Source organism: Callithrix jacchus, chromosome 16 (assembly GCF_049354715.1).
Source record: "Callithrix jacchus isolate 240 chromosome 16, calJac240_pri, whole genome shotgun sequence".
Taxonomy (NCBI): Eukaryota; Metazoa; Chordata; class Mammalia; order Primates; family Cebidae; genus Callithrix; species Callithrix jacchus.
In genome coordinates, this window is record NC_133517.1 from 94700798 (window position 1) to 94715000 (window position 14203).

The following is a 14203-nucleotide window of genomic DNA, read 5'->3' on the forward strand; positions in this document are numbered from 1 at the left end:
CTTAGGCCACTGGCGGGGAGGCGGGGCTGGCAGAGGTAGGCGGAGCCCCAAGGCAGGGAAGGCGGGGCCGGCCGAGGCGGGGAGAATCCCTTTGGCCACAGACGGGGAGGCGGGGCTGACTGAGGTAGGCGGAGTCCCGAGGCGGGGGAGGCGGGGCCGGGTTGGCGCAGGGAGAGTCCCTCAATGGGCAGGCGAGAAAGCAGGGCCGGGGCGGGGCTGACCGGGTCCCTAGAGCTGGGGGCTGGGCGGAGCCAGCGGACAAGCGGGCCACTTGGGTCCTGTCGTAGGTGGAGGTGGCCTGCGGAGCTCAGTTCCCTCAGCGCCTGTAGCTTCGGCGGAGTCTGCGCAATGGGCGACCCGGAAAGACCAGAAGCGGCCAGGCTGGATCAGGATGAGGTAAACGTCGTTGTCGCTTCATCCCCCGCCAAATGTCGTTGTCGCTTCATCCCCCGCCCCGCAGTCACGCCCGCCCGTTAGATTGCAAGTTGCAGACCGCTGTGGGTCGTGTTATTCGCCGCGGTCAGAACAGGCCTCTCCGCCAGCCCTCGCCGCAGCTTGGCTTCGTCGTTGCGAGCGCCGGGGAGGCTGTGCCCGCGGAGGGCGGAGGAGGGAGCCCACTTCGGGTTTGCGTCCCGCTCCGCTGCTCTGCCCCAGAGCCAGCCAAGGGCGACGCTCGGAGGCCTCCGGCCGGGGTGAGGCTTGCCCCTGCGTTTATCCGCTTCACGCTCTCCCACCCTCCTTCCCTGACTTGGAGCCCTGGCCAGGGAAACTGAGGCAAGGAAAGACGACCGGCGGCCGTGCTGCAGACACGCACACAGTCTGATGGTGACAAGGAGTTGGAGAGCGCGTGTGGACATTGACACAGGTTTTGAGACGGTGACAAGGAGTTGGAGAGCGCGTGTGGACATTGACACAGGTTTTGAGACGGTGACAAGGAGTTGGAGAGCGCGTGTGGACATTGACACAGGTTTTGAGACGGTGACAAGGAGTTGGAGAGCGCGTGTGGACATTGACACAGGTTTTGAGACGGTGACAAGGAGTTGGAGAGCGCGTGTGGACATTGACACAGGTTTTGAGACGGTGACAAGGAGTTGGAGAGCGCGTGTGGACACTGACACAGGTTTTGAGACGGTGACAAGGAGTTGGAGAGCGCGTGTGGACATTGACAGGTTTTGAGACGGTGACAAGGAGTTGGAGAGCGCGTGTGGACATTGACACAGGTTTTGAGACGGTGACAAGGAGTTGGAGAGCGCGTGTGGACACTGACACAGGTTTTGAGACGGTGACAAGGAGTTGGAGAGCGCGTGTGGACATTGACAGGTTTTGAGACGGTGACAAGGAGTTGGAGAGCGCGTGTGGACATTGACACAGGTTTTGAGACGGTGACAAGGAGTTGGAGAGCGCGTGTGGACACTGACACAGGTTTTGAGACGGTGACAAGGAGTTGGAGAGCGCGTGTGGACATTGACACAGGTTTTGAGATGGTGACAAGGAGTTGGAGAGCGCGTGTAGACATTGACACAGGTTTTGAGATGGTGACAAGGAGTTGGAGAGCGCGTGTAGACACTGACACAGGTTTTGAGATGGTGACAAGGAGTTGGAGAGCACGTGTGGACACTGACACAGGTTTTGAGACGGTGACAAGGAGTTGGAGAGCGCGTGTGGACATTGACACAGGTTTTGAGACGGTGACAAGGAGTTGGAGAGCGCGTGTGGACACTGACACAGGTTTTGAGACGGTGACAAGGAGTTGGAGAGCGCGTGTGGACACTGACACAGGTGGTTGGGGTGAAGGTGACGAGCAGAAGGGGACACGGAATCCTCATGACCTCCCTCCTCCCAGTGAAAAAATCGGGGTAGGAGGCCAGTTTTGCTTAGGCCCGGCTCCTTAACTAACTGAATCTTTAGGTGTCACTTTCTTCCTTTACATAGTGGAAGTGATACTTCACAGAGGATTAAATAACATGCTTTATGCAAAGTGCCCCGAAAGTCGTAGGTGCTTAGTAAGCCCAAGTTGTTCGCCCTCTCCACGGATCTTACGCTGATAAAGGTACCTAAAGGAAATAAACCAGGATTTGTTAGACTGTACGGTTGCATGGTACTTTAAACTGTTGCTGTATAATTTTCAAATTCTGTCATTTTGGAAATACTTCTAAGGCGTTTGTGGACAAGGGAAGTGCTTTTTATACTACCGAAACCGGTTTCTGCGTGTGGTATCTTTGATTTAATATTGTGAAGATGTGGAGGAAACAAACGTTTCCTCCCCAAGAGAGTCATGCTTGGCCCTACATTTCTTTAGAAAGTTGTAGATTCCAGGTTTGGGATCTTATTTTATTTGACTTGATTTTTGTAAGCATTTAGTAACTAAACTGTAAATATCCCTCAAGCTTTTTCTTCCTGTTTGGAAATAAATGCATTTATTATCCACTTGCCCACTCAAAGGGGAAAATTGAGACTGCTGTTTGTGCTAATGGCACCAGCAGTGATTCAGCCTTAACACCTAGAAGTTAAGTGTTACTTATTACTCTTATCTCAGTGATACAGACCCAGACAGACAGAATTTTAGATTCAGAATGAATTTTAGTGAGCAGCTGATCCAAAAGTTTTTAACTTGAGATGCTAGGATGCCTTAAGCACTTTGTTTTTCTAGATGCCAGAGTGCATAATAGGAGGCCTGCATCAGAGTCACTTGGAATATTTTGTAAAAAATGTAAATTGCTGGACCCACACCCCTAACATAGTGAATCGAAATCTCTTGAGATCTGCATTTTTAACAAGTACTTCAGATGATCTTGGTATACATATTAAAAAAAACAAAACCCTACTGTCTTAAAGTGTCCATGGATAGGCTAGAAGTGGCTTTATAAATCTCCTGAAGTGGTGTGTAGATTTTATAAGTGCAGATGTGAATCTTCTGAGAAAAGACACCATAATTTTTGTCAGTTTCTCAGTTAACTATTGCTAATCTAATTCGTAGTCTATTTTCAAGATAAAGTTTAGGCCAAAAAACATTAAATGGCATGCCCAGGATTCCGTAGAGGAGCTGAATTTAAAACCAAGTTCTTGCATCTGGGCCGTCATCCCCTTTGTTTTCTCAGATTTTGTGAGAATGGAAGAATGAAAATGATACTTAGAAATAGTGTATGACTATGACAACATGCAGATATTTTACAGACGTAGAAGAGACATAAAGGCAAAGGAACAGACGTGGTGGAATTGGGGCTGAATGAGAGGTAAGAGCCATGTATGATGCCAGTTTAGATTCGGACATTGTAAGTGCTTGCTGGGGAATCTTGACCTAAATTTTCCTGACATGCCCAGGCATGTCTTCCAACTAGGTGACCAGAAATCAAGTCAGTCAGAAACTAGAAGTACCATTCTGGAAAATACAGTAGAAATGCCTATTGCTAAACTTTATTTCAAGTTCTCATCACTTTACACCTGTGCACCTGCAATACTTTGGTTGTTTCTCTATCTCCTATCTTACCTGACATTTAATCCTAACTACTATTGCCAAGTTAATCCTTCATGAGACCAGTGTCTCCCTGTCACTGACCCTGCGCCCCCAGAAAAACTTTCAAAAGGGTCTCAATTCCTACAAAAAAGCCTGGCCAACACCTCAGGCTGGTAAAGTCTTGTTGAAGCTGCTTTTTTTCATGCTGACTGCCACATCTTAATTCAGATTCTCATTTCCATCTTTGAAATTGGTTCCTTAGTTGCTAGGAAAATCTAGGTTTTTATCCAATTAATCCTATACATGGGTTTCTGATGAGTCTTCCTAATGCCACCACTATTCATGTTAATTCCCATTCAGAAACTCTCCATGACTATCTGTACCCCCAAATTTGTGGGGTACAGATTTTCAAACTGTACCCTGCAATGAATGCCAGCACCTGGGGTTGGGGGCAAATGGGGAGAATTGGAGTATGAGCCTTCCAGACCTCCAGTGTTTGAAAATCTTTGGCCACAAAATTAATTCCTGACTTCTTAGTCTGCTTTATCTTACGAGTCTGGATCCTTTGCTTTAGCCAAATCACTTTATTCCTACTTTTGCTTTTCCTTGTCCTGAATCCATTTCAGTTGATTTTAATCTCAGCTGGCTCTTCTTCTTTCATCTGCCCTTTAAATACTGGCATTCTCTAAGGCTGGATCCTCAGTTGTCTTGCTGCTCTATATGTTCTCCCTGAATAATCACATCCATTCCCTTGGCAAACACTAATGGGAGCTCCATCACCCCTGTGCTATAGTGTTTTATATATATATATATATATATTTTTTTTTTTTTTTTTTTTTACACAGAGTTTCGGTCTTGTTACCCAGGCTGGAGTGCAATGGCACGATCTCAGCTCACCTCAACCTCTGCCTCCTGGGTTCAAGCAATTCTCCTGCCTCAGCCTCCTGAGTAGCTGGGACTATAGGCTCGTGCCACCACACCCAGCTAATTTTTTGTATTTTTAGTAGAGACGGGGTTTCATCATGTTGACCAGGATGGTCTCAATCTCTTGACCTCGTGGTCCACCCGCCTCGGCCTCCCAAAGTGCTGGGATTTCAGGCATGAGCCACCGCGCCTGGCCCAGTGTTATATTTTTAACTGCTCACTGGACATTACTGAATTCATTATCTTTTTTAGTGACCTAGTCGAGTTTGTAAGGATACTGTGTAACTTTTTTGTCACTTGGGTTGGTGGGAGGAGTTAAAGTAAACTTCTTTAAACATCTAATGTGAGAAGCAAGATTTTTTTTATCTGATTTATTCATTTATTCTCCAGGTACTGAGCACTTTCTGTGTGCCTTTTAGTTCTTGTTATCACTCAAGTTACTGGAGCTAGCATCAAGGTCAACTCTTCTTTGTCCCCTTGTCCCAAATCCAAATTTTTAGCAAGAATAATTCATTCTACTTCTGAATATGTCTTAAATCAGTTTTTTGTGTGTTTCTAGTTCAGGCAAGAGATGGGTAGTACAATAATCTTTTCATTGTTCTGTCTGCCTCCAATTTCTGTTCTAATCTAGCCATGTTTCTACAAAAGTGATCTTAAAACACAGATCTGATTATGTTATTTGCCTGATTAAAAACTTTCAGTGGCTCCCAATAGCATACATATTAGAGGTGTTAGATGCCAGGGTGTTTTATATCAAAGACCACTTTGACCTCCAAAATTAAAAAAAAAAAAAATCAGATTACTACTAAACAATTTTTCTCCTTAATTAACCCTGTAAAATATATAGATACCCATGAGCTTTAGAATTTCTATAGCTAGTAGGCTGCTCTCTCATATACCCATATATTTATTTTTGTTTTATTTTGTTTTTTTGAGATGGAGTCTTGCTGTGTTGCCCAGGCTGAAGTGCGGTGATCTTGGTTCATTGCAACCTCTGCCTCCTGGGTTCAAGCAATCCTCCTACCTCAGCCTCCCAAGTAGCTGGAATTACAAGCATGTGCCACCACCCCAAGCTAACTTTTTATATTTTTAGTAGAGATGGGGTTTCACCATGTTGGCCAGGCTGGTCTCAGACTCCTGACCTCGTGATCCCCGCCTACCTCAGCCTTCCAAAGTGCTGGGATTACAGATATGAGCCACCACACCTGGCCAGCCACTGCATTCAGCGGCATTGATGTATATCTGTTTCCACTAGAGGCTGGGCGAAGTGGCTCATGATTGTAATCCCAGTGATTCAGGAGGCTGCTGCAGGAGGATCGCGTGAGGCCAGGGGTTCGAGACCAGCCTATGCAACATAGTGAAACCCTGTCTATACAAAAATTAAAAAAAAAAAAGTTAACTAGGTACAGTGTTATGTGTCAGTAGTTCCAGCTACTCTGAGGCTGAGGCAGGAAGTTTGAAGCTGCAGTGAGCTATGATCACACCACTGCACTCCAGTCTGGGCAAAAGAGCAAAACCCTGTCTCTTAAAATAAAAGAAAAATATTGAAACTAGAAAGTGTAGGTGATACATTATGGTGTGGAATATTCAAAACACCTGGGGCTTCAATCAGCCAAGTCTTAAAAAAACAAAAAGCTCTGACCTTATGGCAGAAGATTAGTAAAAATAAATATAAATGTATGTGTTTAGGCTGGGCACGGTGGCTCATGCCCATAATCTTAGCACTTTGGGAGGCTGAGGTTGGCAAATCATTCTGAGGTTAGGGGTTTGAGACCAGCCTGGCCAACATGGTGAAACCCCATCTCTACGAAAAATACAAAAGTTAACTGGGTGTGGTGGCACTCTCCTGTAATCCCAGCTACTTGGGAGGCTGAGGCAGAAGAATTACTTGAACCCAGGAGGCAGAGGTTGCGGTGAGCTGAGATGATGCCACTGCACTTTAGCCTGGGTGACAGAACAAGACTCAAAAAAAAATTACGTGTTTAAGTCACATTGTTTTCTTATGATTCCTACCGTTAGCCAATTTTCAACTACCTGTTGGATCACTTTGAATAATAAGGTCTCTGCTGTATTATTGCCACTATAAAATTGTTTTTTCAATTTGGTTTGGTTTTGGGGAAAAAAAATGAAAAGCTTGGTTCAATTCTGAAAAATCCATACAACTGGTTACAAGTTTTTTATTTGTTTTTTTAAACTGCCTATTTTTCACTCTCATGGTATTCTTCAGTTAAGCGGAGGTACCCAGAGAAACTTTCATCTGAGGTCATCTAAAAAAAAAAAAAAAGAAAGAGAACCTGGAAACACAAGTTTATGTGTTGGTGATTTGCTGATTTCCTTTCTGTACAGTAGAAAACATCTGTTTCAGTTATTTTTATTACTGTTTTAAAAGGATGAAAACATTTAAAAGTGAAATTTTCTCCTGGTGATCATGACATTAGGGAGATCACAGAGTTCTTCAGAACACATTTGGAAAAACCACTGGGAACTGTTCTCTGCTGCCTTTTAGGTTTCATCTCCTTCCATTGCCCACCACATACCATGAAGTCCAGGCTTAGAAAATTACTTCTAGTTCTTTAAAAATGTCACATACCATCATATCTTTTGTTTTTTCTTTTTTTTTTTTTTTTTTGAGATGGAGTTTCGCTCTTGTTACCCAGGCTGGAGTGCAATGGCGCCATCTCAGCTCGCCGCAACCTCCATCTGCTGGGTTCAGCCAGTTCTCCTGCCTCAGCCTCCTGAGTAGCTGGGATTACAGGCACGCGCCACCATGCCCAGCTATTTTTTTGTATTTTTAGTAGAGATGGGGTTTCACCATGTTGACCAGGATGGTCTCAATCTCTTGACCTTGTGATCCACCCACCTAGGCCTCCCAAAGTGCTGGGATTACAGGCTTGAGCCACTGCTCCCGGTCTTTTTTTTTTTTTTTAAACAGAGTTTTGCTCTTGTTGCCCAGGCTGAAGTGCAATGGTGCCATCTTGGCTCACTGCAACCTTCACCTCCTGGGTTCAAGCAGTTCTCCTGCCTCAGCCTCCCAAGTAGCTGGGATTACAGGCACCCACCACCATGCCCAGCTAATTTTTGTATTTTTAGAAGAGACGGGTTTTCGCTGTGTTGGCTAGGCTGGTCTCGAACTCCTGATCTCAGGTGATCGGCCTGCCTCAGCCTCCTAAAGTGCTGGGATTACAGGAGTGAGCCACCACACCTGGCCGCCATCATATCTTTTTTCATGTTGTTTTTTTCTTTTAAAATATGGGCTCTTAGATCAGGTCCACAGAGGGTACCCTGGAGAGCCTAGAGTTTCAAGATGCATGAACTTTCTGAAATTGTATTTAAATGCATGTTTATGCACGTACCTAAGCACTATGAAATAATATGTCATCTCTAGCCCAGCTCAAAGGTTGATATTGGTTAACCTCCTTCTCTTCACATTGTAAAATCCTTTGTAATACACTCCTAATCCAGCTTCTCCTCTTAGCAGTCTACAGGTAATCAGAATAGAAAAGGAGAAGGTATATACAAATGTGACTTCCATTCTAACTTAAAGGTACTAGTCTTCAGCAGATCAATTATTTATTATCATTTAAAAGTTCATTCATTGGCAGGGCTTTTGGTGCTAAAGAGTGACTACTTGTGGTGTCCTTCTTAACTTTGAATAACAAAAATTTTGAAGTTCCAACCTTCATACTTTCATTATTATCCCAAATTTCAGTAACAAAAATAGCAAAGGCCAGAAGTTTGAGACCAGCCTGGGCAACACAGCATGACCCCCATCTCTACAAAAAATTTAAAAATTAGCCAGGAGTGGTGATGTGCACACGTAGTGCTTGCTACTTGGGCAGCTGAGACAGGTGGATCGCTTGTGCACAGGAGTTTGAGACTGCAGTGATCTATGATCACACTACTGCACGCTAACCTGGGTGACAGAGCAAAACCCAGTCTTAAAAAAAAATTGCTCAGGTATTTGTGCAGTGAGTACCAACTGCATGCCAGGTACTGTGCTAGGCACAAGGGATTCTACAAGGGTGAAAATGGTTTTTACTTTCAAGAAGCATGGGAAACTGTAGACAATTAACAGGGAATTAAATTGCAGTGAACTATGTATTTATATCTAGAACCTAAAGCAGGCCTTTGGGATGATGTGAAGAGGGAGAAACGTGATTGATTTGAGTGGTTATTAGGTTGTCTCACTGATACATTGTGGTCTTCTGTTAAATTAAAATTTTCTAAAGGTACCTAGAAATCTGAGCACAAGAAGAAGAGAAATTAGCGGCCCCTTTACTTAGCTAACAGGCTTGATACAGTACTAAGCTCTGGGAACATCACAACAAATGAAAATTGGTTCCTCTTCTCCAGGGCTCAAGTGCTGTATCTGAGGAGGCCCACACCTTTAAACAGGTAGTTAAAATCAAGACAATCCGTATGTGATGGCAGTAGGTATAAAGCATGCAAGCCCCCCTGTATTTGCATAGCCTTATGCTTATATCTTGGGCTTTCTTCTTGATAAGCCTTAGCCTCCTCCGCTATAATGCTTGCTTTGGAGAGGTGACAGTGGGTGGAGGCAGGAGTAAGGAACATAACTGGCCTGTCACAGTAGAGGGAGACCGTTTGGGTTAGGAGTCTAGAATTTATATGTGTTCTAATCCTGATTCATACGTGTTTAGCTTATTTGTATGGATTTTGTTTATACTCATTCTCATGCATGTACAACTCTTCTGATGTTCCTACTATTTAAAAAATATATATGTGGCACCATTTACTCTCCGAATGTCCTCATGTTTTGAAGCAGTATGAATATAGGTCTGTGTTTCTCACTTTACTCACAAAGCTTTGAGACAGCCCGCAGTGAGATCATCTGCAGTAATGTTAAAATGTAGATAACAGTAACAAATTGGAATACTGGAAGGTTAAAATGAACAAAGATTAAGTTGTAGGTAATGGGTTTTCAGATAAGTATTATAGTATTTCAGTGAAAAGTAGAAAGAAAGTCATAAAGTAGTTTATACCAGTAGCTTATTCATTCCAGCATTCTATATCAGAGAGGCTATAAGGGACATTTTGTTTACAAACTTAGAAATTTGCCCATGGTGACATTTATGGGTCTAGCTTTGTAATTATCCTCCAACTAGCAATAATTACAATAAATTTTTGAGTGCTTATTATATACCAGGCTTTCTTTAAAGCACTTTTAATCATTGGAATAAACCTACGAGGCAGGAATTATTTTACAGCTGAGGAAACTGAGGGTCAAAGAAGTTCAGCAGCTTCCTGTGGTCTCACCCACACTTCTAACAGTATCAGCTACCGGGCAACGGTAAGGATTCAACCCAGGCAGGCAGGCCCTCAAACCAATACTGTCTCCCTGACTTCCCTAGATGAATGTTTAGGTATGAATAAAGAGGAAATGTCTATATAAAAAGGCTGTTTGTGCTTTATTTTTCAAAGAGATCATCTGCAGATACCAACGAAAATGAAATAAAGTCAAATGAAGAGCCACTTCTAAGAAAGAGTTCTCGCCGGTTTGTCATCTTCCCAATCCAGTACCCCGATATTTGGAAAATGTATAAACAGGCACAGGCTTCCTTCTGGACAGCAGAAGAGGTATGTGGCATTGCCTTCATGAGCATTTATGTCCAATAGTGTAGTGTTCCCTTCTTGTTTTACAGGATATTGAAAAACTTTATAAATTGCAGAAGATCAGTCGTAGAAGTTAAGTTTTGGAATTACTGAGACTAAATACAATGTTCTCAATGTTTTAGTTTAGATTACTGTCTAGAAACAAGTTTTCTGCTGCAACAGTGGCATCTAATTCTGCCAGATTTTTATTTCCAATATATTTTAGAACCTTTTATTTTCTTTTGAAACGGAATATCGTTCTGTCACCCAGGCTGGAGGGCAGTGGCACAATTTCAGCTCACTGCAACCTCCACCTCATGGGTTCAAGGGATTCTCCCGCCTTGCCTTCCAAATAGCTGGGACTATGGGTGTGTGCCACCATGCCTGGCTAATTTTTTGTATTTGTAGTAGAGACACGGTTTCACCATGTTGGCCATAATGGTCACGATCTTCTGGCCTCGTGATCCGCCCACTTCAGCCTTCCAAAGTGCTGGGATTATAGGCGTGAGCCACCGCATCTGGCCCTATTTTAGAGCATTTTCTATTTTTAAACACACTTTTAGTTTATGGCCAAGTAAGGCTAGTCTGACTGGTCTTATAAGGTCAGCAGAATAAGTAAAATTGCAGCTGTAGTCAAAAAATGAGTGAAAGCTGTAGTAACCCTGCTTTCAATTGAGAGACTTACCTGATTGTAGAAAAGTAGCTGCCACATGAAGAGTTTGATCTTCTAGGCGGTGGAATTCACAGTGCTGCTCCCAATTTGGCTGTGCCCTCAGCTACATCAAATGTGACAGATTTGCCACTAGTAGATCAGCTGTAGAATGCTTTTGTTAATTCCACCTAGGAAGTCATTTACTGAACACAGCAAACTAGAAAATATTTGCTGGTTGATAAGGACAGTGGTCATGAAAATGATTGCCCTGTAGTCTAACTGAACAAATAGTTCTTGTCTTCATCTTTGAATATGATGGATAATACCTGTACAGCACTCTCTTGTTCTGTATCTGTATATGTTTGTATATGTATCTCTATAGATAGATGTATCTATTCGGATAGATATATTTGAATCTGTTTTTCAAGAAATTAATTCTATAAATGTAAACACATGCTAAGAATGCAGGCTCTGGGGTCAGACTGCCTAGGTACAAATCCCGTTCCAAAACTTACTAGCTGAGGAACTGGGAAAGTTGCTTAATCTCTCTGTGTATCCTTATCGGTAAATTAGGCTAATTGTACTTGGCTATTTGGGTTGTGATGATTAATGAGATGTTTAAAATGGTAGTTGGCACTTAGTAAGCACTAAATAAATGTAAACTATTATTTTATATACAGAAAGGAAGAAGATTTAACCTTACTAGGTTAAATCAGAAGGCACCGATGTTCAGAGCTTCTGTTACACTAATTTTACCCACTTACCCATCTTTGTTATATTGGAGTGTTATATTGTCAACATCTTTGTTATATTATAGTTGACATATGGAGCAAAAAACCAACCACACAAAAACACCCAGTATTTTCATACTGGGTCATAATGCTTGACACACCTGACTGTCCCTAACTGTCTGTGGTTTTTAGAAAGTTTTTTTGTTAGATATGGTTCAGAGAGCAAGTGGAATACACAGGTGGCTCTTTTATTCATCATGTTAAAAAGGCACTTATGATTCTTAGGATTCTTGAGATTCATTTGGAAATTAACTTGCATCTTTTAGCAAAGGTAATATATGCCCTATAACAAAGAAACATTCATTTTTGAAAACTAAAATTTGGTACATGTTTTGTAGGTAACTTATAGGAAGATTCAAATACATATTTTGAAGATAAGCCAAACACATTTTTAGTTTTACATATTTTCATTTAAACAAATTATGTAAGTTACCATTTAATCAGCTTAAATGGTTGAGCTTAATTCTTAAATATGACTGACCAACAGAAACCCTGATAAAAAGACAGTATGTCTGGGGTTTGGGACTTTTTTCTTTAAAGCCACTCAGGCAATTATGATAATTGTCTAGTTTGGAATCAGTATTTAAATGATGAAATTGAGAATTTGCTCAAATAAGAAAAAGCTAGGCATGAAGGGAATATGACCAATGTAGTATAAATAAAATTTATAAGACCTTTGAAACTGAGTGTTCAAAGAGATAATTTTAATATTTAAGAGGAAGCATATTATAATATTAACATTTAATATCAAGTATATAATACATAAAAGGCTGGGTATGGTGGCTCACATCTGTAATCCCAGCATTTTAGATGCCAAGGTGGGCAGATCACTTGAGGTCAGGAGTTCAAGACCAACCTAGACAACATGGTAAAACCCTGTCTCTACTGAAAATACAAAAATTAGCCAGGCATGGTGGCAGGTGCCTGTAATCCCAGCTACTCAGAACATTGAGGCAGGAGAATAGCTTGAGCCCAGGTGGTGGAGGCTGCAGTGAGCCAAGATCATGCCACTGTAATCTAGCCTAAGCAACAGAGTGAGACTGTCTCAAAAAATAAAAATAAAAAAAGTGGAGGGTTATAATATATAAGAACAAAGAAAGAACATGTCCTTCAGTTAAACCTGAGTTGAGCTTTTAATACAACAGAACTTGATTTTTAGGTTACATGTTTTAAAAGATGAAGACAGATATTTCCCCCACCCTGCTCTGTTGTATCCCCAGTGCTTAGCACAGTGTCTGCTGTGCAGTAAGTGCTTAGCAAACAAAGAATAAATTAATGGGAAAAAAGGTTTTAGAAAATAACACGTGATTAAAAGGATGGGACATTAGTCTTTTTTGGGGAGGTCAAAGAGATTGAGGCTTTGTTAGAGTAAATAAAAGAAGGGCAAAAGACAAGGATAATTACATATTTCAAATGTTTATGAAGAGAATTATGAAAAATATTTAAAATATTTTTTCTGATAAAATTGAAGTAGGATAGTTTCTCTGATCCCTTCTTGGGCGGAAACTGGAGTATGGGTGCTGGAGCTAGCTGGCTGCTTCAGTGCTGTCAGAGGCAAACTTCACTCACTTGAACTCATTGTGCTCAACCCTTTGAGGGAGGGCGCATGCAGGTGAGCAGGTACAGGAGCTTGGGCGAGTACTTCTGGGCACTGGCAGGAGGAAAACTCCATGCCATCCCGACCCCATGGCAGCATCTATGGGGAGTACCCGCAACCCTTGAAACCCCAGAAGGAACATGTTATAGTCAACCCTCTTTTAGCTTTTCCTGCCCAAAGATGGCTTAAGTTTTAACAGCTCAGTGTGCCCTCTGCCTTTTCACATGAAGCATTTGCTCTCTACCAGCGAGGACAGAGGGTCAGTGTGACAGCCGTTAGCATCTGCACCTGTAGCATCCAAGCTCTTGTTCAGCATCTAGGAAAAATCAGGTCACATGAACAAATCGAAGGGTGGTGAATACAGAGGATTTTATTGCCAATGAAAGTGGCTCTCAGTGGGAAGGGGAGCTGGAAAGGGAATGGAGTGGAAAGATAATCTTCCCCTGGAGTTTGGCCATCTCTGGCTGACTCCTCTCCAAAGCAATGCTATCAAGCTGTTCCTCTGAAGTTAAGTTGCTTCTCTCTGATGTCCAACCATAGTCTCTGACTTCCAGCTGCCTCTCCTCTTCTCTGCTAGCAGAACCTGGAGTTTTTATGGGCCCAGAGTAGGGGAGAAGAGCGGGCTATAGGTGGTTTTGGAAAAGGCAACATACGAATGGGAAAATGGGAATGCATATTCTCACTTTGGGCCACAGTTTCAGGATTGAGGGTGGAGCCCTATCTGGGGACCACCTTCTTCTGCCCAGAATTCCCCTGCCTCCTGTCCCTATCAAAATGATATCTACACATGCTGTCTGGTGGTGTTTGGAGGTGGGGCCTTGGGAGGTAATTAGGTCATGTGGGTGGAGCCCTCATGAATAGGATTAGTACCCTTATAAGAAGAGACATGAGAAATATGAATCTCTCTCTCTGTCTCTGCTATGTGAGGATAGAGCAAGAAGGTGGCCATCTGTAAACCAGGAAGAGGACTTCACCAAAAACACAGCCATGCTGGCATCCTGATCTTGGGCTTCCAGCTTCCAGAAATATTAAAAAACAAAACAAAACAAAATAGGATGTTGTTTAAGCAACTCAATCTATGACAATTTGTTATAGCCTCCAGAACTGACTAAGACAAGGTACATTTAAAAACTATTTTTGACTGGATGCAGTGGCTCAGGCCTGTACTCCCA

The 14203-nt window shown here is 42.7% G+C and overlaps 1 protein-coding gene across 5 annotated transcripts in view; it reads left to right on the forward strand.

Annotated features, from left to right (window-relative positions):
* Positions 1 to 14203, forward strand: part of RRM2B (ribonucleotide reductase regulatory TP53 inducible subunit M2B) — a 36936-nt gene that overhangs the window by 234 nt on the left and 22499 nt on the right. For 3 of the 5 annotated variants that reach the window (XM_035276942.3, XM_035276938.3, XM_035276940.3), the window contains exons 2-3: positions 288 to 396; positions 9821 to 9976. In XM_035276942.3, the coding sequence (XP_035132833.1) occupies positions 349 to 396; positions 9821 to 9976 (204 nt within the window). In that variant the 5' untranslated portion in view covers positions 288 to 348. Of the gene's footprint in view, positions 1 to 173; positions 693 to 9820; positions 9977 to 14203 lie in introns of those variants that run through there. The other 2 variants (XM_008983392.5, XM_008983393.5) reach the window with 2 other exon arrangements.